General features: G+C 28.9%; 1 protein-coding gene across 2 annotated transcripts in view; it reads left to right on the top strand.

The window, feature by feature from the left end:
- Positions 1 to 1,370: 1,370 nt before the first annotated feature.
- Positions 1,371 to 24,649, top strand: part of LOC105207823 (integrin beta-PS) — a 102,656-nt gene continuing 79,377 nt past the window's right edge. Inside the window, exons 1-2 of one of the 2 annotated variants that reach the window (XM_039452561.1) lie at positions 1,371 to 1,841; positions 3,237 to 3,484. In XM_039452561.1, coding sequence (XP_039308495.1) covers positions 1,680 to 1,841; positions 3,237 to 3,484 — 410 coding nt within the window. In that variant the 5' untranslated portion in view covers positions 1,371 to 1,679. The remainder of the gene's footprint in view (positions 1,842 to 3,236; positions 3,485 to 24,649) is intronic. The other variant, XM_039452560.1, reaches the window with a different exon arrangement.

The following is a 24,649-nucleotide window of genomic DNA, read 5'->3' as shown; positions in this document are numbered from 1 at the left end:
TTATGGAAGAAATCTTCACATGTGACAATGTCAAAATAGAAGGCCTCTACAAGCGGATACGTATTGCCGACATTATTTATTATAAAAACAATATTATCAATATTTCAACAAAAAAAGATAAGCAATAAAATGGCTTATTTGAATTTTCTCTCTTGAATTTCATACGTCCATAAATTCATGTCAAAAATAAGCTGTTTTCTTTGTGCGCTACTGTAGCCTAACCCTTTAAGAAAGTATTAATTTTTTTTTAATTCAAAAGAATCTATTGTGTTATCTAGAAATTGTTTTTATAAAAAATTTAAAAAAAATTTATCACGAATAAATAGAAAGTTTCTAAATGAAGCTCTTGTTGCACATCTGTATAATTTTATTACTGTTAAAAGTCGATTCATGGAAACACTTATCATTGACTACTTTGCCATCTATGGCCTGAGCGCACGAAATTCTATCATTCGTCCTATTATTCGTGATCTTTAAATTCTTCCTATTTAAAAATAATTATTTTTGACGTTCCTGTATTAAAATTTTCGTCTTAAAATGTTACACAGAATTTGTCATTAAAATATTTACATAGTTGTAAAGATTGTATGTAAGCATGTATACACACACACACACACACACGCGCGCGCGCGCGTGCATGCACAATGTAATTGTTCAAAACGTTGATATGTAACAACGCAAGCAAAGTTATAAATTGATACGCACTTAAATTTGTTACGATACAGACAAGCTTGGATTCAAATTTGTTATAGTACTGAAGATTAAATCGTAGCCTCACCAGCTGTTAAATTCAAAATTATTAATGACGAATATGTGAAAGAATATTGTTGACATTTCTACCATTCATATATATGCACGCGCGCGTATGTGAATGATAGAAATGTCAACAATATTCTTTCACATATTTGTCATTAATTATTTTAAATTTAACAATTTGTGAGGCTGCGATTTAATCTTTAGTAATGTAACAAATTTGACAGGCTTGTCTATGTATCATAACAAATTGAAATGCTTATCAATTTATAACTTTGCTCGCCTTGCTACGTACTGACGTCTTGTACAATTACACTGAGAAAATTATGAAACTTATTTTAAATATATATATGTCAAAACGAGTAATTGTTCAAATAAAAGGTATAAAAATTTCAATGATGTAAAAAATAAAATTGATACTTGGATTACAGATTACACTGACGAATCACAAATCCATCAATGATAAATGATGGTCAGAGTAATAAATATATAGCATCGCAAGGTAATCGGAAACTTATTCGTTTGCCAAATCGACGATTCGCGGATATGAGCTTTATCGTTATCGTGTCGCTGATAAGAGAAAAACAGACGCGTTATGGCTTTATTCGCGTTACCGATTGCCTCATGTTGTACTTAGGATTCCGATGTGGCACCTGCCACATTGTGCATAGAATTCACGCACGCGTAACAACTCGCTTGAAGAAATGCGCAACGCGTTACGATATGTCTCATAATTAACGTAGTATCGTCTCGATCGATGCTCGTGAGATGTTGAATTGATATAAAGTATAAAAGATTTGAAAAAATTGAGAAGAAACTTTTGATTTTCGGTGTGCGTCTGTGTGCATGCATATGTGTATATATTTATATTTGTTGACGGTTACAAAAATATATATATTTTTTTGTGTATAATTTTATTTAATGAGATGAAGTGTTGTGCATCGTTGCTTTTCATTCTGATAGTGAATCTATATCTTACAAAGATATGCCTGAGTGTCGACACCAAAATTTTGAGCTTGTGCATAGCTCAAAGTAGTTGTGAGAATTGTTTAGAAGCGAGTTTATCTTGCGCTTGGTGCAGCGACTGGGTAAATGTTTCATATTTTGAGAATGTCACAGCATCGAAGCTTCTATTAATATGTTAAATACCGTGCAGATCATTCGTTTAAAATATAATTAGCGAGGTTTTGGAAGTTACACATTGTCAATTGAAACAACTTCATTTTTTATTACAGTGAATAAAATGTATTAATTAACTTAACTATCTTAATTATAATATATCATTGAGTTTATTAATATTAATCAATATAAAAAATGTACGCATTAATTAACAAATTATATATGTATATATATATATATATATATATAATATATATAAACCTTTTAATAAATAAATAAATAATAGTATATGACATGTATAAACAAAATGACTGTATTTTTAATATAAAAGATGAAGCATTAGAAAAAGTCAAAATAAAGTTTTCTTTATTAAACGAATATGATATAAGCAGAAAATTTTCAGTTTTTGAAATATCAGTGCAATTGATACTTTTTAAAATGAAAAAAATTATAACTTTTTCTATATAAAGTGATTTTCCTTTCATAGTGTTTTCTTTTAATTAAAAAGAATAGATTTAGATTCTGCAATTGTTTGTTTGTTTCTACTAATCATTTGATTCTACTTGTTATTATCTATCATGTGATTTTTACATCAATTATTTCACCTTGTGTATATTTCTTATCTCATTTATTTGTTTTATTATTCATGTACATTAAAATAGTGGAGTAAAATTATCGAAAACTTATGAATATTTTATGAGATATTTTATGTTCTTTTATGTGTTAAAATATGTCAAAATAACTTGTAAACCACTGTTTCTTGATTAAGATTCTACAGTAAAGAAACATTTTTATATTTGTGTAAAATTTTTATCTTTTTGTAACTTTGTATTGAATTTTTAAGATACTCAAATATTAATTTAACATAATGTATGATCATGTTATTTGAATAATTTGTGTTAAAGTGGTATTTAACATCTTTAGTAAAATAACACTGAAATAACATTAACATTAAAATAACAATAAAATACAATTTATGAATAATTTGTGAAGAAATAACATAAAAATAGTACACTTTTAAAACGTGATTTCTTAAAAAAATTACGTTTTATTTTATTACAAATGTTAATTTTATTGAAAATATTACGTTTCCACAATTTGCTTAAATGTAGACAAGCTTAAATTTTTTACTGTGTAGATTTTATTTACAAACTCATTTATTTTTTGATGTAAAATATTTCAACATTTTCTTACTTTGAGTACATTTTTTAGTTAATGACTTGTTCCTCTGATTAATTTTGCGTAATTGTGCGATAGCTGCACGATATTCAACGTGTTAAGTTGAAGCTGTCGAGCGTGTGAGATGATTTAATTCATCAGGATGCGTAATCGTGACTTGCTTATTTTTCTTTAATTGAACTTAGTCATATTCAAATTCCACGTACGGCAAATCGAGATGCAACGTGCCTGAGCGTTTGCGAGCGTTTGGTTGTCCAGTTTCGGAAATACGCGCGGCGCCGCCGGGATCGCTTCGGATACTAGCAAACATGGACTTCCAAGACGTTTCCAATGATAGTACGGTACAGCCAGTGCAGTTGAGACCGCAGAAGCTAAAACTCAGCATCAGACCACGCTCTAGCCAAGCGGTGACGCTTCAATATAGGCCGGCTAAGTAAATATCTTAACTAGTACTGAAGTAATAAAAATATTTTAATAAAATTTTAATGAAATTTGGATGACAGTTTGTTGATTTTTGTGTTTATTTTAGAATATTTTGAAAAACAATTTTATCAAAATTTATTAATTTCAATACAATGTCATTAATTTAATATAGTGTTTGTATTTTTTATTGCATTTTTCACTAAAATATATTACAACTTCAAGACGTCATTAATTTGTCATTACAAAATTTTGTAACGTTTTGTTGCAATTTCATAAAAAATCATTAGAATTTATTACAATTATCAATAAAATTTCCTTACTTCTTTATTAAACAAAATTAATAATAATTTGTCTTTGAAATTTGATTATGTTTTTATTCACATCTTATTAAAACGTTATTTATTTTTCATTAAATATAGAAAAAAACATTTTTAACGAAATATAGTTAAAACAATATTGCGTATTTATTGAAATTTTATCAAATTTAATGAAAAGTTTATCGAAATTGTATTAAAATTTTATCAAAATATGTCTATGAAAGTCGTTATTGATATTATCATCAAAAGGCCCATTAAATAATATTAATTCATTAACGAATACGTAAACTAATTTCATTTTCTCATTCTCATAATCACACCTTTGGATAAATTAATTACATTAATAAGGTTACTAATGACCGTGACACACGCGGGCGTGAAAGATTGCGTTTCTGGATTGCGTAGGAAGTTGTCATCCCACATAATTCCAGAATCGTGCGTCTTTCTTCATACCATCTTATCTAACGCCACTAATCTCGACTATCAACAATCTTGCATTACAATTAGCTAATAATAATAAATATTGGTAATATAAAACTGACAAGTCTTGTTGAATAGTTGTTGTTGATATTGTTATATTAAATGTTAAGAAAATAATCCAAAACTTACATGGCATGTAATATTCAAATAAAAAAATTAGTAGTGAAAAAATGATATCTACGATAATAATAAATTATCAGAAATATATATTTTTAGAAATATATACTATTTGACAAAAAAAATTATGCACTAGTCTTGAATTTTTTACTTTGCGTCTTAGTGCATCTACTGCATCTTGCTTTCTAAAAGTACTTTTGAGAAAAATTAACTTATTGCTAGTGGGGTGAAAGTAGAGATTTTAGAATGCTCTTTAAATAAATACTACTTATTTAGTTTCTAAATTTTATATTCATTATTTAATGTTATGTACAAAATTATGATTAAATATTAACCATAATAATATTAAAAATACAATATTAAAAATACAGTCATGGTACTATAACAATAATATTAAGTTAATATTATAAGTTAATACTATAACAATAATATGAAGGAAAAGATGGCCATAGTCTGTAATTTCTCCAGTAATTGCTTAATAGTGCATTTTTATAGTCATTCTGAAAGATAATCAATATTTACAGTATTTTATATGCGTACACTATTCGAAACAATCTTATTCTGAATATTATATAATACTTTTACTTTTGACTATCTGCAAAGTTTTGCATGTGTCCTCTAAAAGCTGCTGTAACATCGAATAAATTACTGTTAAGCTATCATAATCAACGTTACGTATATAATAAAGGAACTTAAATTGTAACATGACTTATAATTTGTGCTTTTATTTTCACTATTTATTTAAATGCACTATGATCATCTTTTTCTTACAATTTGGTCAATATGGCCCACTTTGTTTTTTCATACATTGTTTTTTTTTAAATTATAGAAATCTGTTTTTTTTTCTTTACTTTAAAAGAATTATAATTGTTATGTTATTATTGCAAAAAACAAATTTTTAAATTTTCATGTTACTATTGCAATATTATAATTATAATTAAGTCATATAATTATATATATAAAAAATATGTGTGTGTATATGTGTGTGTGTGTGCGCGCGTGCGCGCGCGTGTGTTTGCGTGTATGTGTATGTGTGCGCGCGCGCGCGCGTTTGTGTGTGTGTGTGTGTGTGTGTGAGTGGTGTGTGGGGTGTGTAGGATGTGGGGTGTGCAGTGTGGGGTGTGGGGTGTGTGGTGTGTTGTGTGGTGTGTGGTGCGTGTGTGCGTGTGCGTGCGTGCGTGCGTGCGTGCGTGCGTGCGTGCGTGCGTGCGTGCGTGCGTGCGTGCGTGCGTGCGTGCGTGGTGTGTGTGTGTGTGTGTGTGTGTGTGTTTATACAAAATATATAAAATTATGAGTTTTATTTATCACTTTAGAAAATATTACATTCATTTTTAACATGAAACGTGTGTAGCCAACTGTCCCATAATACTATGGCCTCTTTTCTTTAAAATTCAGATAAGATGGCCAATGCATATGTTATAATATTTTGTCAATATTTGATTTCCAATAAGTATTTTCTCTTTAAATTCAATAGTATTATTAACTTTAAGATTCAGTGAAGATTCATTTTGATATGTCAAACATTATTAAAACATAACATAAATGAAAATGTATTTTTTACATTTTGAAAACTATGACCATCTTACTTGAATTTATCCTATACTATAAATTAATACTAACGTCACATTTGTGTTACGTAAAAAAATTAATATTTAATAATACATATATTATACGTATTTTATAAATACTTTTCTTGGACTTTCATGATAAATTGAATGATTATAATAAATTTTTCTGATCTGTTCAATTTATAAATTCACGAAAAATATTTATGAAATATTTTGGTAAATATTAATAAAATATTCAAATAACTATTACAAACGTATTTTTTGCAAATCTTTTTCAAATATTCTGAGCTGTTTGAAAAATAATAAAAAATAAAATAGCTGCCTATTATATTATGCTAGTATAAGTTAAGAAATACAAAATTTAATTAAAAAATAGACAAGGAGAAAAATTGTATTATGTTTTAAATGAGATGCAAAAGTTATACAGGTAATTTTACGCTTTTTGGGGTCGCTGAATACGATTGTAGCACTTTTATCTATCTAAATCCATGGAAAAGTAGTTAAAGTTTGCGTTAGAAGAATTGTTTTTAACAGTAATTTGGTTAGTGATAATTTTGTTCCAACTGAAAATGTTAATATTATTACTGTTTGAGTGCTCAAATATGAAAACAAACCAAATTATATAGCAGAATTAAGCTTAGCTTACCACACATATTTGTGGTTACCTTTTTCCTCACCTATGAGTTTGTGGAATTCTATAACTTTGACGTATTTCATTTTTTAAACAAAAAGCATATTGTTTAGCTCATAATATATGAAACAATTCCTCAGAATCTGATAAAAACAATACATGAGACTCAAATAAAAAATATTTTATTCTCAAGTAATTACAATTTTTTGAAAAAATTGTGTTGTAAAAATTTGCAAAAAATGTATATATTGAGTAAAAAAATTTCGAATTTTCAAATTTTAACTTAAAGCAAAAAGAAAACAGTGAGGTTTTTTCAATTTATCCTTTGGACTAATAAAAAAAAAAATAATTAGTTTAAAAGTATAAAAAAAAATATTTAAAAAAGTAATTTTATATAAATTGTTCCAAAAAGTTTAATTACTTGAAATATCAAAAATCGATATTTTTGAAAAATCGGCAAATCATGATTTTACGTTAATAAATAAAATTATTTGAATAATATAAAATATAGATAAAGAGTTGTAATGAATAAATGTTATTGTATATATTATATGTAATTAATGAATACAGATCTCGAGGAGAGTCCCGGAAATTTCATAATATTTGTACATGTTAGCATGCAAAAGGCGAAAGAATATTATAGTGCACGTAATAATGCGAATATATTACATTAAAATAATTTTTTTTAATTCTACAATTTCATATACTTATTTTTATACCACTTAGAATCCAGTAAAAGTATATTTAATAAATAATAAAGATTACATTAAAAAATCTAACACGCCTTTAGGTAAAACTTTATAATAATGTGGAAATCTATCATTTTAACATTCTCAAAACTGTAAAATGTGTACAGATGTATCATATGATGAGACTTAAGATTTTTTTGAACAAGAAATTAATTATCGTTTTTAATTATATCATATTGATTTCATGTAAGATTTAGAATTTTTGAAGTATTTTCTTTTCAAGTGTTTGTTCGGTTTCAGTGAAAAAAGTTATAAAACTATACCATAACACAAGTAATTAAGTAATTAGAACCAAATTGTCACTAACCGAATTACTATTAAAAATGATATTTTTAACGCGAATTTTGATCATTTTTCTATTGGTTTAGAGTAAAAGTGTTACCATCGTATTTAGCGTTTTAAAAACGTAAGATTACATGTATAATTTTTGTTGCACTCTAGCCTAAAATCAGAACATTTTACCAATTTCCGTCCTTTATATTTTTATGAAAAATGAAGAGAAAGATCGTTGCTTACACAATGAACTATATCTTACGTATCAATGTGTTGCAAACGGAAGCAAATACCACAATACCAAACACAGGCAAACGGATGCAAAGCCTACGATAAAAAATTGTTACAGCTATCCGAATGCTAATGTAAGATCTATTGTTTTCATTTTTCATAATAGATAATTTTACAATGACGTCCACTGGAAATATCGCCTACTGGTTCAACATTAAAATCAGATACGTTTTAATTACTTAGAACGTGTTACTTGCTACAATGTTAATAGAAACGTATAAATGACACAATCAGTTCTTATCTCACATAGTACACATTTGCATAAGAGTACACGTAACATAAATAGTTACGCAAATGACGAATACTTTTCTGAAATTTTAACATCTTTAAAAAGAGTCCATGAATTTACCAATTTTTACAAATTATTTTACTACAATTATTCTTTATATTTGATAACAGTGTTTTAGATATTTTTTTATACGTAAAAATCAGTAATGTTATAAATACGTAATAATAATAGTAACAAATACAGATGTTCCATCTGAACACCTTGAGTACTAGAGAAAAGACAGCCCCTCCCCATGTGGGGGGGTTATGGAATATGTATATTTCGTATAATTTGCGTTGAATTCTAAGAGTAATTGTTAAAATTACATCGTTATAGTCTATTTAGACATTGTAGATTATTTATTTATTATTAGTTTTCACTATGGTTTAATAAAAACTAAATGTAAGTTTTGCAGGTAGCAACGATTTTTACAGGTGTATGTACGTAATTTTGAAAAGTATGTTAGATATTAATTTTCAAATTTTAGCCTAGTTTGATTTGAAGGTATTGGATGTGGCTTTCAAATAATGTAATTGAATTTGATGTGCGTATGAATTTGTCATATAAAGTTATATAATATAGTGAAAGAAATCGTAAGATAGTGAACCATTTGCATTACGAGTGTAAGACCGCTCTTGCGACTTTACTATCTTATAGTGGACATTGCATAATACTCACTAACAGCAAGCAAAGAAATTATTTTTAAGTTTTTTTTTCAAATAAAATATATTTTATAAGACATTTATAAAATCTTGTTTTGTGACATTTATTAATGAATAAGATCTATGAAGGATGATCATTAATTTACGATTCTTTTAAATAATTAAAAATAACTTTTATGACATTTCTTATTATTATTCCACGACCCGCCTACATTTTCATAAACACATCTTTCTTTTCGTCTTTAGTAAATTGTAAATTACGTTTGTTTTATATACCCGATGATTTTTAACTTAGAATGATTAGTAGAACTCTATGGCTAATATTGGTGTTGATAAAAATTGCCTTAATGTTTATTGCATTATTAAAAAAAAAACAAAATGGAATTTTACCACTTCTTTGCTTCCTCTATAAATATTTTGCTTGTTTTTGCCGATATGAAAAAATATCACAGAAAAATATTATTTGGAAAACAAAAATATTGTAACAAACAATTTTTGTTAACATCATATTTTTGAAATTTCAAATTTATTATTTTTTAAAATGTGGAATCATATAATTTTCTTATATAATATGAGACTTTTAGTTATTTTCCATATAAAAGTATTAAAGTAGAGTTATTAAAAAATTCTGCAAAATAAAGTATGAAATATCTCTTTAACTATTAATTAATGAACATTTAAAAAAATAATAAGTTTAAAATTTCAAAAATATGAGCTTGATAAAAATTGTTTGTTTCAATATTTTTGCTTTTCAAACAAATAATATTTCTCTCTGATATTTTTTAATATTATATATATATATATATATATATATATATATGTGTGTGTATATTTATTTATTTAAAAAAAGCAACTATGTGTTATGAAAAAACTCGCTTTTCAAAAAGCCAGTTAATTAGCTTTAATCTGCCATGCGAGTGATTTCCCGTGACGCTAGTATATTCAGCTTCAATTTTTTAGGAAAATCGAATACTAAACCTCGCGTTTCTTTCGTCGATAATTCGTACATATCGTTACAAAGCACGACGTATTTAAAGTGGCGCTTTTGCTACTAGTCTAAAAATTTGCATTGAAAATTAAATGCATGAATAATGAAAAAATTACATGCACACTACCTATACAGTACAAAGTTTGCAGTAACATTATTAAAACGTTGCAGCAATGTTGCAACATTGCATCAATCTTTTGAAAGTTTCTATGGTGCATATTAGATATGCATGTCTTTGAAATCGTGTGACGAAGATCACAGTAGTGCATTCAAATCGTTTGATGATTACATTTCTTTTTTCCTGTTCCTTGCTTGTGTTTTTTTAGATAGTCTTGCAAAATTCCCTTTGGCACTTTGAACCAAACGCTGACCACATATTTTTATTTTTATATTTTCCGTTTTGACGGTAATAATAGCTTTTTTAATTTTATTTTTGTTGAAATTGTTTTGCAATAGTAGGTTGAAACCATTTTGTTGATATAAAGAAAAAATGACGAATTTGCAATAAACAAAGAACGAAAGCTCAGAGCGTTTTTATGCCCCGAGTGTAAGAACAACTTTGATTATGTTGCTCTAAGAACATTACAGCGTGAAATTGCAAAGTAGACTGACCCAGAACTTGCTCAAGATAAACACATGCAAGTATTATTTTTGACATTTTAGAAAGCTAATTAGAATACAATAGTAGAAACAATCAAATACTTAGCTCAAAGAATCTGATTTGTTTGAGCAATGGGTAGATGATGAACGTAATAAAGATTCATAGGGTAAAGTCGGTATGTACGTCGCAGCAGTCAGAAAAAATAGAAGGAATAAAGATAGTTTGCTTACAACCACTTTGTTATATGCTTTTATGCTATATTAGTATTGTATTGTAATTATAGTTCTTTATTGTTAATATTAACAAAAATATCGTGAATTCAATTAATTTTTTTATGTAGGAGTAGCGCGATCGTGTATTACCATCTACGTAAAATGATTACTGTAGAAAATATAAAAGGCATAATGATTATTTCATGATATGTAAATATAGAGCGATAGTAAGGGATGAAATACAAGCAAGATACAAGAGCAGAGTCTTGTATTCTTTATTTAGTTTGATATCGTGTATATTCCACTTGTTTAGGATATACGGCCTTTTCAGCGAGCGGGATTTATGCCGTACTACAGACACTGCGTGATTGGAAAGCAGCACTTATCCTATGTTCAGCACTGTATTGAGAACACAATGCGTACATATCTGCACTCTGTTGATGTCTGTGCATATTAAATTCTTCAATATTGCATTATTATTACTCTGTAAACATATTTACTGTTTTTATTCCCTAATAAACTTTGTAAACACATTTTGTAAGTCATTATGTTATTTTATATCATATTTGTAAATGTTATTTGTAAATAATCGATGTGCCGTGTATCTTACACATGAGTAGTCGTAAATCCCACTACTTTTTTTATATGACAAAAATGCAAGGGTTTTTTAAGTTTCTTTTTCAAGTATAAGAAAAGAAATATTTCATATTTAACCCTTAAACACGCCGATTCTGTAAAATACGGAAACACATTTTTGGGTCTGGGAGACTTTTTCAACTTTGAGAAGCTACAATTTTGATTACAATCAATATTTTTCTACGACTTTTTTTTTAAACAAAAGTTCAAAATCTCAGGAGTGTGACTGCATAATCGGCATTGCCGACAAATAATTTATTGTGAAGTTATAAAAGCAAAACCATTAAGCAAAAATGAGAAATTGGTCCAAAATCCACTTTTCCTTCAAAAAATCATATCTTCGCAACAACAAACGTTTAAGGACTTTCAAATGCGGCGTTTTAAAGCAAGAATCACACTTTCAAAATAAAATTTGGCAAAGTCATTTCTTTTAAAAAGTATAATTATGTAACATGGAGAATATGAGGTATTTTTGGGCATCTAAAAATTCACTTAAAAAAAAAAATCATATCTGTGCAACAAAAAACTTTTAAAGAACTTTACAATACGGCGTTTTAAAGCTAAAGATTCATACTTTCAAAAAAAAATTATATTATTGTCATTTCTATTAAAAAATGTACTTATGTAACAAAGCGAATATGAGGAATTTTTGATTAAATCGTGTCTAAAATTGAAAATTGATGTGTTTCATGATATATTTCGGAAAAACTCTTTTTTCTACAACATTTTATAGTATTCCAATTTTAGACAGAGTATATGCGAGTGACATCTGCAAATCGACCTGTTCGAACGTATTTTGTCCAGTTTTTTTATGTAAAATATTCACAAAAAAAGTTTCACTTACACATTATATGGGTCGCATTGACCCTAACAAAACTTTGCTGCCGTGCCGTTCGAATTCTAGTTGACCAAAAAAGTTGATCAACTATATCAATTGAAAGAGGAGATTTCAAACTTTTTTTACGTCTTGGTCCGAACCTCCTATCTCATTCCGTCTTCACATAGCAAGCGTTCAAAACTTCATATGGAGTCTTTTAGAACCACTTACGTGTTTAAGGGTTAAAATTTTTTTTATAATAGTAAACAGTATGAATTTTTTATTGGCGTAATTTATTTTTCTTAACCCGTTGTGGTTACACTGGGTCTAAGTGACTCAAGACCATATATAGTTTTATATATATATATATATATATAGTTTTTGACACAAAAAAAATTTCTTCACATTATTTTACTCCTTCAACATTGATTTATGTCATTTCGTGATTTTCATTACAATTACCAACTTCAATCTTCAAAATAAATATACTTTTTGAAAAGCTCGATATAATACTATTTTTTCCTTAAAAGTATACTACTTCTGGAGTAGAACCTCGGTAATAACTTTGATTTTACTCAAAAATTAGAATTTTCAGAAATTTTTTAATACAAAATGGCATTTTTCAAAAATTTTTTTCCTCGTGTCGTTTCAATATTAAAAAATTTAATAAAGGATACATAAACGATTTGATTACAAAGAAGAAGTCTTAAACTTCATTTTCGTGAAGGATTTGAGTCGATTCATCAAAAGGAACGCAAATGGCAACTGTTTTTTTGCGTCGGGTCAACTGGACCCAGTGTAACCATTACGTTATTTTTTGGAGGTGTAACCACAACGGGTTAAACATAGTAAATAATACTTGATAAATTAAATTTTTGATAGTTACGGCGTATATACTGACTTTACCGTATATTCGATACATCGGATTACCTTTATATAGTACAATATTATATATGCACAGAAACAATCCGACTTAATTGATGTGAATAATCGAATAGCTCATTTCGATGCAACAGGATCAATAATACGCAAGCCAAGAGATATTTATTGTAAAAGGATAATGTATTATACTATGGTTATTAAGAAAGGCAAATCAATAATACCTATTGTTGAATAACAGCTGAGCACGATATTCCATCTATAAGTATATTATTAGAAAGATATCGATATTTTATTAAAACAAATAAAAAAATGGCCACTTTTTAAAGATGTAGTGCTAGATTGAAGTTGGGGTTTAATAAATTCTCTTATGAATGAATGGAATAGATGTGACATTGTAAATTATCTAAAACAAGTATATTCATATTTGGATGAAGAACTGCCAATTGATAATACACTTTTAATCGTCCATACATGTTACGCATATTTTATAAAACGTGTGTCATCATACACACATAAAATGTTTCCGAAATTTATTGGCATAAAAATATTCGTACTTGAGTGTTGAGCAGTAATGTTAATGAGTACAGAAATCTTAAAGTTAGATGAAATTTTTAAAGAATTTATAACTATTCTTTTAACACCTAATGAAAAGAAAATAAACATAATACGGCTACACAAATTTTAAAACAAATCTCACATAATTAATGAAAATATTGAAGAAGAAAATTAAAGATTCTGAAGATGACATTCTATTAACGAATAATAACAAAAATAACAGGATTTTTACCGCATCTCCTTTTTTGCGAGATATAATAAAAAAATATGTTAAACTTAAAGAACAAGTGCAAATAGATGACAATATTATTAATGTATATTATAATCCTGAAATTGCAGAATATATCATACATTAGGTTCTAGGAATGCCTTAACACATGAATTTGTACAAGTGTCAAGGCATATCGATATAGTAGAGTTTTTTAGAGTCGGCGTGTTGTGACTTTAAATATTTTTACATCATGACTGTCATCATCTGTCAAACTCAAAATTTTCAGTTAATTTCTTAACAACACAATTACAACTCTAATATTTTCAAATTAAATTAAATTATAAATGTCAACATACACTTGTCATATTGTTCCAGTTGCTTTGAATATAATAAAAACAGCGTTGCCAGATGACAGTCATAATGTAAAAATATCTAGAGTCGGAACATGCCGACTCTACTATATCAATATGCGTTAATACTCATACAAATTCATGTGTTAATAGATTTCTGGAACCTAGTGTACAAATGATGCTATTTGCTTTAATGTGGACGAGTATTCTCTTGTCATCAATTATACCTGACGTGTCAAGATTAAGCAATTCATATGTAGAAAGTGACTTCAATATATAAAAAAAAACAATTTTACAAAGAGAAGTTGTTAGAGAAGTGATCATTATTAGTTTTGCCATAACGCCCTCTTTTCTCATATATTATTAGCGGAGAAGACATATCTTCTTTGAAATGCCTTTACGAACGCTTCGCTTACTTCCACTATTTTTGCTTTGTGCCGCGCTTCCGCATGTCAAGTACGCGCTTTGTCACCGCTGCATAGTTATTATTATAAATATTTCTTTCTGAGTTTACTAAACATTGTGTCGTACATCGACCTCTCCACCGATCCCTGCCGTTCCAATAGAAGCAAATTTAAAGATTGGTCGCTTTATTAATAAAATAAAAATTACAATAATAACTTTATTCCTGAAACAATTAAACTTCCAATTAAAAATCGTCGAAGAACAATAAAGCGATTATATTCTGAAAGCCATATGGAAAAACGACAATTAGCTCAAATAACAAAAAAAAAAAAAAAAAATTAAAATGGAATTTGATATAAACACATCTCCACGTAATATTAAAGAAACTAAGCACAGACAAATTCTTATGCAGCAAAGTAATAACTCAACTTATAATCAAGCTTTAAATATCAGACCATTTCTTGACTTTAAATATTGTATGCAAGACACTGAGATGAGCAAAACTATTAGTTGTTATTCTGCAATCAGAAACACACCAATATCTGATAAAGAATACTATTTATTTTTGGAACAATAAAAGATATTAAAACCAGAACAATCGATCGATAAGAGAATTATAGATTGTTTCGTCGTTTTTTATAAAAACCGTTGGAAAAATATTGTACAATATATATACCAACAGATCACACGAATTTTGTATTGGGTGATTGTTCATATAGAAAACTACATAAAAATTGGCTTATGTACAAAACAACCGAAATATATGGAAAAATATTGTTACCATATTTATATCAGTCACATTGGAGACTAATTGTTGACATTGATGAAGAAACTATTATATTACTGGATCCTTATAAACCAATTTTAGGAAAAGACAACAAAAACGTACTGCATTTATACAAAAAATTTTTAAATGCTTGTCCGACAACATCTTTAAGCAAACTTTAAAACATTCAATTTAAAGAAAAGAAAATATTTAATAGTCCGTTTCAAAAATCTAACGATAGATATAATTGCGGTGTATACGTTTTGCACTATATAAAATGTTTCGCTGAAGGTAAAGATTTTGGAACAGCAATAAAACACATTTGTTTAAAACAAAATTACAGGATTCTTACTTTGTACTTCTGCAGTTATGAAAGAAAAATGTTTGTTTTGTTTTAACACTAAGACACACGATTTAGTAATATGTAATTTATCCAGGCGTTAGGCACATCCAGAATGTATTGAAAAAGCCAGCGAACAAAGAAGTATCCGCCTAAAAGGAGACATTAAAATGTAAAAAATCTGCCAAGTATATTTTTTTTATATATGCTAAAACAGCAATGGATAAAACCAAAGCAAACCAAACCAATCCAAAACTGCAATGAATAAAACCAAATATAATATCATCAAAAAGAAGTAAAATCAAAATTATTTTAAGTATATTTATTACCAATAGCGTAGGAGCCTTTTGACCACATTGCGATTGATCATCAGCCACTTACAATGTTTGAACAGTCGAAAAACTTTAAGTACCGACCGCTGTAAATAGCTGTGGTCAATTGCAACGTGATCAAATGGGACATTCCCGTACCAATAAGTAGCAAATTATGTGACAGATAAAACCAAAGATGGGCAATCTCTAGCAGCAGCGTACTTGGCGCGCCCGTTTTTTGTCTATAACTAATACCTTTAAAGTTACCTTTTGTAACGATTTATTAATTTTGTCTGATTGCTATTTTGACGAGACCGTAGCAGATTCCTACTTTAAATTATTTATTTGGTAAAATTATTTAACAGTTATAAATAAAATTTCATGTTCTAAAATTTAATTCTAATGCGAATTATAAATTGTCTAACTACAATGAAGTCTTCTTTGTGGAAGAAAAAACATTAATGAATTATGCATAAAATTTATGATTTATTTGTTACAATACGTGTACATGCTTTAAAATTAATCGTGTTTACATACTATATGCCATAATTATAAATAAATTTTAAATATTATCTTTGATTTAACATGCATTTAGAAAGTGATATTGTCACAACATTTTTACTGCACATCTGTATTGATAATTTTTTTTTATTTTTAGTATGGTACTTTCTGATTTTTTTTAAAGTTATACTACTTTAAACGCTACATTTTCTCATTTAATTACTACCTCTAAAAGTGTAAATTTTTTTCAAATTACAAAGACAATTCTTTTTAAATTTTAATCAAAAAATTGATTTTTCAAATCAATCATTTTGTTCATCCTATTTACCAAATTTTCTTTAATTAGAATCTGACGCTGTAGTAATCACCTTGAACAATTTAATTTTAATTAATCTGTTATAAATTATTACTCGGTCTTAAATATTAAATAGAAGAATTTAATAATCTGTAATGTCGATTACTTTTAAATTTACGAATTAAATTTGTAAGTTTTGAAGTTTAAGTTGTGAACGTTTTGAGCTTAAATATATATTAATAACACTAGCCTCCGTGGTTTTGTTGTTTGAATGAACTTTATCATTTTCGATGTATTTTTGTGCGTTGAACACGAATCTGACAAGCAAAATGCTCCATCACGTCAGGTTTTAAAAAAAAGTGAGGTCAAAGTGTCAAAAATGACATTTTTTGACATAGTTGTTATTTTTTTTATACCAAAGTAATTTTTTATATACTTCCATTTATGCTATCTTAAAGTGTCAACTTTTACCTTAAAAATACATTTTTTTTTAACGTCGTACGTTTTTCTTTTACCGAGTTATCTTTGAATAATTAAAAACATTTTGTGGCGAAAATGAAAGAAATGTTTTTAAAGATAAAAATTTAAAAACTGTGTGGTAATTTTAATTCCAAGGTTTTTGAGGTCAATAAATCCGAATCCAAAGTTAGATTTTCGAAATTAAAAATAGCAAATCAAATATTTGTCATTGGCAAAAAATTGCCATTTGCGTTATTTTAAATTACAAAAAATATATATTATTCAGTATTAATTTAAAAATTTTTAATTTAAATAAAGTAATACAATTTTTTTGCCTCATATAACTGTTCCTATTTTGCTGTATTGTATTGTATTGCTGTCTCCACTAACGCTATTTCCGCCATTAAAATATACAATTGGAATGCGCACTGCCATAGAATCCTGTACTAGACTGTGATCTGAGAGAAAGCGTCCTAAGAGGTATCTTTATCTTTCTTTAAACTGACTGTGCACGTGTAGTGAACATCCCTCTTAGTACCCTCTTTGTCGGATCGCTATCTGGCGCTCGTGCGCGTTTCAATAGTATATTTCAGTGATTCCCGCGCGTCGAGCGAAGGAGGGGATTGTGTCAATCGCCTATAGATATAGGATCTCTAGACTGAGCAATCCCTGGGTTTTTGAGGAGTGGGAGGTAAGCTCGGGTAAAAGAAGACGGACAGTGTTTATCATGGTGGAAGTATTACATGGTGTGTGCAAAATCCGCAAACCACGCCCCTTTTTCGCTTCGGATACCGCTCAGACCCCAGGTGTACCAACTTCGAAAAATTAAATGTTTGATAATATCAGGTTACTACAACTGTTATGATTGCATCTTTGTCGCACTCTGCTATATGTTCGTTGTGTCCTTTTCTCTGAAAGAATTGCAGTTTGTATCGTTTGTAGTACGCGTGATTTCGAGAGAAGTACGTAATTTGAGAGATTTTATGTGAAATTTAGTGAAGATGGTGCGTCGGTGCATCGTAAAATAAATAAGAAGCAATACTTAAAAAATGATGAAAGGAGAAAAAATAAAAAAATGAAAAAATTATTTCCGCAACAAAAACATAATTTTTGCAACAAAAAATAAACATAGACCAACTTTTGGTGACTTAGTCAACGATTTGCGAAAATTTTTAAAGAAAAATTGATCCTGCTTCCTTTAGAGTGAGATTATCTCAACAAGACTGCATCGACTTTCGTGATAGTTGAGCAACCTATACTAGTCAAACTTCCACAAAAATTAATCAAAGTTTGTAAAATATCAATTTTACATTTACTCGCGGCATTTTGTACGGATCGAGTAAAACGATCGCGGCTTTTCAAGCGGAACGATTTTAAGAATTTTATACATTACTCGCGGCATTTTATGCGGATTGAGTAAAAAAATCGCGACTTTTCAAGCGGAGCGGAAGGAAATCTAGGAAAAGCACTATATATAGTGCAGTTCGCGGCCTTATGGCGGATCGAACTAATTTGGGAGATAATTAACTGAGAATTCTTTAAAATTAAATTTTTGTATTTGTTTTTTCTTTTTATATATTGAAAGAGACCTTTAAAGAGTCATTTCATTGAATTTTATGTAATTTTATTTGAAGCCTTTCCAGTTTAATTTATGTTAATATATGAACAAACTTCTTCAATTATTGTAAAATATTAAAAAATATTACTTACATGCAAATCACACTCTTTCTTCTGTTCGAGGCTCTCGTACGATATTCACGTATGCGATAAAAAAAGACCGAGAGAATACAACATGATATGCGTGCAACGAAGACAGCTACATTCAGTTGTAACAACTTTGTGGAGTTAAATAAGATTGGTACACCTGGGGTCTGAACGGTCAGAAAACAAGCGAGAGGGCAAAGAATTAAAGAGAGATGCTTGCAAACTGCACACACCATGTTACTTCCACCATGGTGTTTATGCTGTACGTCCCTCTCTCTTCGCGCAAGCGTACAAAGCATACCGAGTCTGTGGGAGTCTCCACAAACGGTATGTCTTGTACGCATGCGCGAAGAGAAAGAAACGCACAGCACAGACACAGTCCGTCTCTTTTTACTCGTGTTTATCCCCATTCCTTGATGGCTCAATTTAGAGATCCTATATCTATGCAATCGCCCGCGACGCCTGCTGTGTGGCACTCATCCTACAGCATTTGCTCTAGCGTCTCCCATGGAATTATTGCGTCGGCTGTTGTTATTAGTTTGTATTAGCACTCGCATTGTACACTTTTTCGTCTAGAATTGAGTATATATCTTTTCTTTAGCTTTTTTCTAAAAATATAATTCCATCCGAAACAAATGCGTGTAGTGCATTTTTATTCTTTTAAATGAAAATGACATCACGAGATTGTGTCAATAGTCTCGACAAATTTTGTTACATTTATGGTAGATATGTTGTGGAAAAACAAAGGACTGTTATAACTGAATTTGTCGGCTTATTTTCACTACTTCCACCAATGAAAATTAAACACCAAGATAAAACTTGGGTTCTTCATATTGTCTGCAAGTTTTGTGTCAAAACATTACGAAATTGGAAAATAAAAAAAACGAAAAAAGAAGCCATTTGGCATTCCAATGATATGGCTTGAATCTCTTAATCATTTAGATGACTGCCATTTTTGTATGACCATGATACGTGGATTTATTACTAAGAATAAAAAGGCAATTATTTATCCAGATGTTTCTAGTGCTACCAAATCTATTTCTCACTGATATAATGTTCTTATACCACATCATCCACAGGGACAAGATATTTCATCTGTTTCACCTTCCTGTTACAACCAAGTTAATGGAGTTGATAATGAAGATTTTGAAACGGCTGAAACTGACAGTGATACGCCAAAACTCACCCAAAATGCTTTGAACATTATGGTCAGAGATTTGAGTTTCAGTAAAATGTTTGAGCTACTTTTAGCATTAAGACTTCAGGAGAGAAATTTGCGAGCTTCAAAAATTAATCAATTAGTATTAACATCGTGAAAAAGAATTTCTTTCGTTCTTTTTTGCAAAAAACTCTTTAGTGTATTGCATTAGTGTTCCTAGTTAAGGAAAACCTTGAGACTTGACATTTATAGATCACTCGAATGGCGACTTTTCGCTGATTCATCTAAGCGAAGCTTAAAAGGTGTCCTTCTTCATAATGGAGGTAGATATGCTTGTGTTCCAATTGTACATTCAGTTTATCTGAAAGAAACATATGTCGAAATCCTACTAAAGGCAATTCAGTATGACAAGCATAAATGGAAATTTTGTAAAGACCTAAAAATAATATAAAATATAAATAATATAATATAAAAATAATATAAAAATAAAATATGGTTCTTGATCAGCAATCTGGTTTTACCAAATATCCATGTTTTCTTTAGAGTGGGGTAGCAGAGCTAAAAGTGAGCATTGGACTAGAAAATTATGGCTACTCAGAAAAAAGCTAACACCAGGAACAAAAAATATTTTACGAGAACCCTTAGTTGATCCAAACAAAATACTACTACCTCTACTCCACATAAAGTTAGGTCTTATGAAGCAGTTTACGAAGGTTCCAAATAAAGAAGGAAATTACTTCAAATACCTTGTTCAGAAGTTTCCAAAACTATTTGATGCCAAAGTGAAGGAAAGTATCTTTGTGGGTCCGGAAATAAGGTCATTAATTAAGGATAAAAAGTTTGAAAAAGCTATTGACAAAAAATTGCTTGGGTTGCCATTAAAAAAGTTATTAACGGGTTTTTAGGAAACATCAAATATCCAGAGTATAAGAAAATCGTAAGCGATATGCTCTCATATTTTCAAAAATTAGGTTGTAATATGAGCTTAAATTCACTTCTTGTACTCCCATATAGACTGCTTTCCTAAATATGCTCTGGGAAGCGAAGAGCAAGATGAAAGATTTCAAAGATATTAAAGAAATGGAGAGAAGATATCAAGAAAGATGAGACATTCACATATTAGCGGACTATTGTTGATGTCTTAAACGTGAGGAATCAGAAGTACTTCATAAAAGAAAGCATATTAGACGCTGCTTTGAAATCCTTGAGTACTTAACTATAATATTAACTATACTATTACACTATTAATACTTAACTATACTTATCTATTATAAAGTTAACTATCCTATTAATACATTAGATATTATAATTTTAGAGAAAAAACAATTAAAAATAAGAAAATATAAAAATATATAAATCAGAAAAAAAAACGGGAATGTAATATAAGCTGCCTCCATGTGCACTCTGGGAAATGTAGAAAGATTGTAAAATTTCTTCTTTTACGGCTAAATAGTCTACAGATAAAAAACATAGTGCAAGCTTGTTTTGGCTGCGCTTGTATCAATACGTATACGTTACATACATTAAACTTGTCTAATTTAGATTGTCTGTCTTACTAAAATGCATTACATGTGAAAGAGTGAAAACGTCAAAAATCTTCGATAAGTGAGTCAAATACAACCTATTGCAAAGTGAAACAAAAGTATCGTTTCATTGTTACAAAAAATCCACTTAAAAATTTTATTCATTTTCTTGAGAAATATTATTTTCATTAGTATAGGCTACGGTAGAACTTTACCTTTGCCGTTAATATCAAAATCAGTTTGTATAGATATATCTATCCAGAAAAAGATTTTTAATAAAAAACTAGATGAATCTGCAAAAAAACAAATATCAATTTCTTTATCTTTTTCAAATGCGAAATCCTGTAAGAAACAAATTTGCACTTTAAAATGAAATAAACGGAAATAGAAAAAAATTACTTTGTTAGGAAAAGAATCGCAAATATGTAAAAAAAATGTCATTTTTGCACACTTTAACTTCACTTTTGTCAAAAATCTGACGTGACAGAGCAATTTGTTTTCCAGATTCGTGTTCAACGCGCAAAAATACATCGGAAATGATAAAGTTTGTTCAAACAACAGAAAATAAGTCTAAAAACGGAGGGTAGCGTAATTAATTAAATCTACATGAAAAATCATAGCAAAAAAATTAATCTTGAATAAATGACGAGAAATTTGATTAAACTTAGCTGGGTAATCCATTTATTAGCAGAAAACAAGCTTTTTAAAGGAAAGTATGAGTATCATTTTTCAATTATATTTGCTTTTAATTGTAAAAATGCACTGTACTTTTCAGTTTTTTTAAACACAAGCTTGTTATTTATTTAATCTATTCTGATGTGAAACGGTAAAATTTAAATTGTAAATAGAAGGGTAAATCTAAAGTATGTATAACTATTAATTTACTAACATTGAATTGACTAACTTCTCTTAAATCTGTAATAATTGTAATATTTAGAAATTGATAGAGAAATTTATGAACCTTGTATCGATAAATGCACAAAGACATTTGTACATTTACGGTAATTGATTTTGTCCCTCAAAAAATTTTCCAAACTGAGAAATTAACATCTTTCTACATACTTGCTGTTCATGATTAATTTAACAACTAGAAGTTATTGATCATTATATTAATCGTAAATTGTAAGTATGTAGAAAGATAACGACTTCTCAGTTTGAAAAATTTTTCAAGGGACAGAATTAATTACCGTGGGTGTACATACATATTACCTTGCTCTGCTTTTAGTTTATCTTTGCGATGAAGCAAAAGCCACATAAATTTGAAAAATGGAATGAATAAAATAATTGATTTAAAAAATCAATTCTTTGATTAAAATTAATAAAAAATTATCTGCGTAATTTAAAAAAAATTTTAACTTTAAAGTGTAATTAGAAAACGTACCATTATGTAACTATTTTTTCGTCATACTCGTAGAATAGACACTGACAAGTGTTTATGTGAATTGTGCAGTTTAGTTACACAGATGGGAAAAAAGCGAGAGAATACACCTTAGGCCTGTTTTTTTTAATTAAACTGGCTGCACTAGTTCAGAGTTTATCTTTCTTCTTTCAATGTAAAGGGAAGAAGATAAACAGGCCTCTTGGAAACTACTCGAAAAAGCGTTCTTCGACACGAATGACGAATAAGGCTTTCCATGGTGAACCGTTCCGCTTCCTTTTCCATACGATTAATTTACAGAAAATCTCAGGGAAATTATTTGCATCGACAAAAAACTAGGATTTCTGAATTAATTTGTTGTTCTCTTCACACACAAGACTCATAATGTCTCTCAAATTATCAACTTTTTAAATATTAACTTTTAAATATAATGCACAAATTGTCCTATTATTTTTTCTTTATCAGTTTGACGAACGTTATTAAACTCAGCTTAACATTTGTGACGATCATTCCAATCACACATAAAATAAAATATTATAAAATAAAATTCTGGAAAATAAATTGTAAAAACAGATGAAAAAGGACACACTTCATGAAGAAAAATAAGAGCACGGTAGAAGGAGGAGAGACAAATATAGAACAGAGATCGAGTAATTCTGTTACCAGTCCCACATTAGGACCTCCTTTAAAAGATAAGGAAAATATAGAAGCATCTCAATACATAGATTCAGAAAGAGAATGACACGAATTGGCAGGTGGTAATGCCTTCTTCATTGGGGGAAAGGAGGTAATGGAAGATAGATGGGTAGTAGATAGGGCCTCATTAGAGTTATTAGTAAGCGGGGAAAATATCCTAGCACAAGCTTTTACGGAAATAGAAGGGAACGGTATAACCATAAGTAAAGAGTTATCCAAGAAAAATATGTCGGAAGTCAGATCAAGGGATAAACTTAAATTAATGGAAGTAGAATCTAATCAGACGAAAAACAATACGGAGGGGAATAATAATGGAAATTTATTAAAAAATCAAAATAGAGTAGCAGGGGATAAGGAATTTAGCGAGGATGATAAGAATGAAAGATAAGGATGATAATTCGTTTAGAATTAAGAATTTAACAGCAAAAAAACTAATTGCTATAGGGCATTAAATAATCCATTATACGTGGTATAGTCAATAAATGTAAACGAAAACGTAAGGAATCTTCACTCTATAAGCATTGACGGAAAATTATTTAATGCAAATATTAAAAATATTAGTAGAATCAGGAAAATTGGGAAAAAATCATAGAAATAAGTTTTAAGTTGTACTTTGAGGCTAATAACTATATCATTAACCAAACGCTAAACAACAATAATTAGATTGCTTATATACCAAATTATAAAGTGAACAGGTTCGGGATTATAAAAGGAATCGATACCAAATTGAGCATCGAAGAAATTCAACAAGTCTTAAAATTTCCTAACGTCAACGTAGAATTTACTTCTATTGAAGAATTAAATATTGGGAATAAAATAAGTTGATGGATACATCGAGCATTAAAATCAAATTTCTCTTTAATTTGCTACCGGAAGTAGCATTAATATTGTTACAAGCCGAGCAATCCCTGCGAGGCGAGTTCGAGCTGCGGTGTGAATAAGGCCGTGAAGCGTTTTCCTTGACAACGGCCTTGTTTATTAAAAAAATGAGCTGTCTGCGGATTTTGGAGTTTTGCTGTCTTATCATATG

The sequence above is a fragment of the Solenopsis invicta genome, chromosome 8 (assembly GCF_016802725.1).
Source record: "Solenopsis invicta isolate M01_SB chromosome 8, UNIL_Sinv_3.0, whole genome shotgun sequence".
NCBI lineage: Eukaryota > Metazoa > Arthropoda > Insecta > Hymenoptera > Formicidae > Solenopsis > Solenopsis invicta.
The sequence above is the reverse complement of the archived record's forward strand: the minus strand, read 5'-3'. Positions and strand labels throughout refer to the sequence as shown.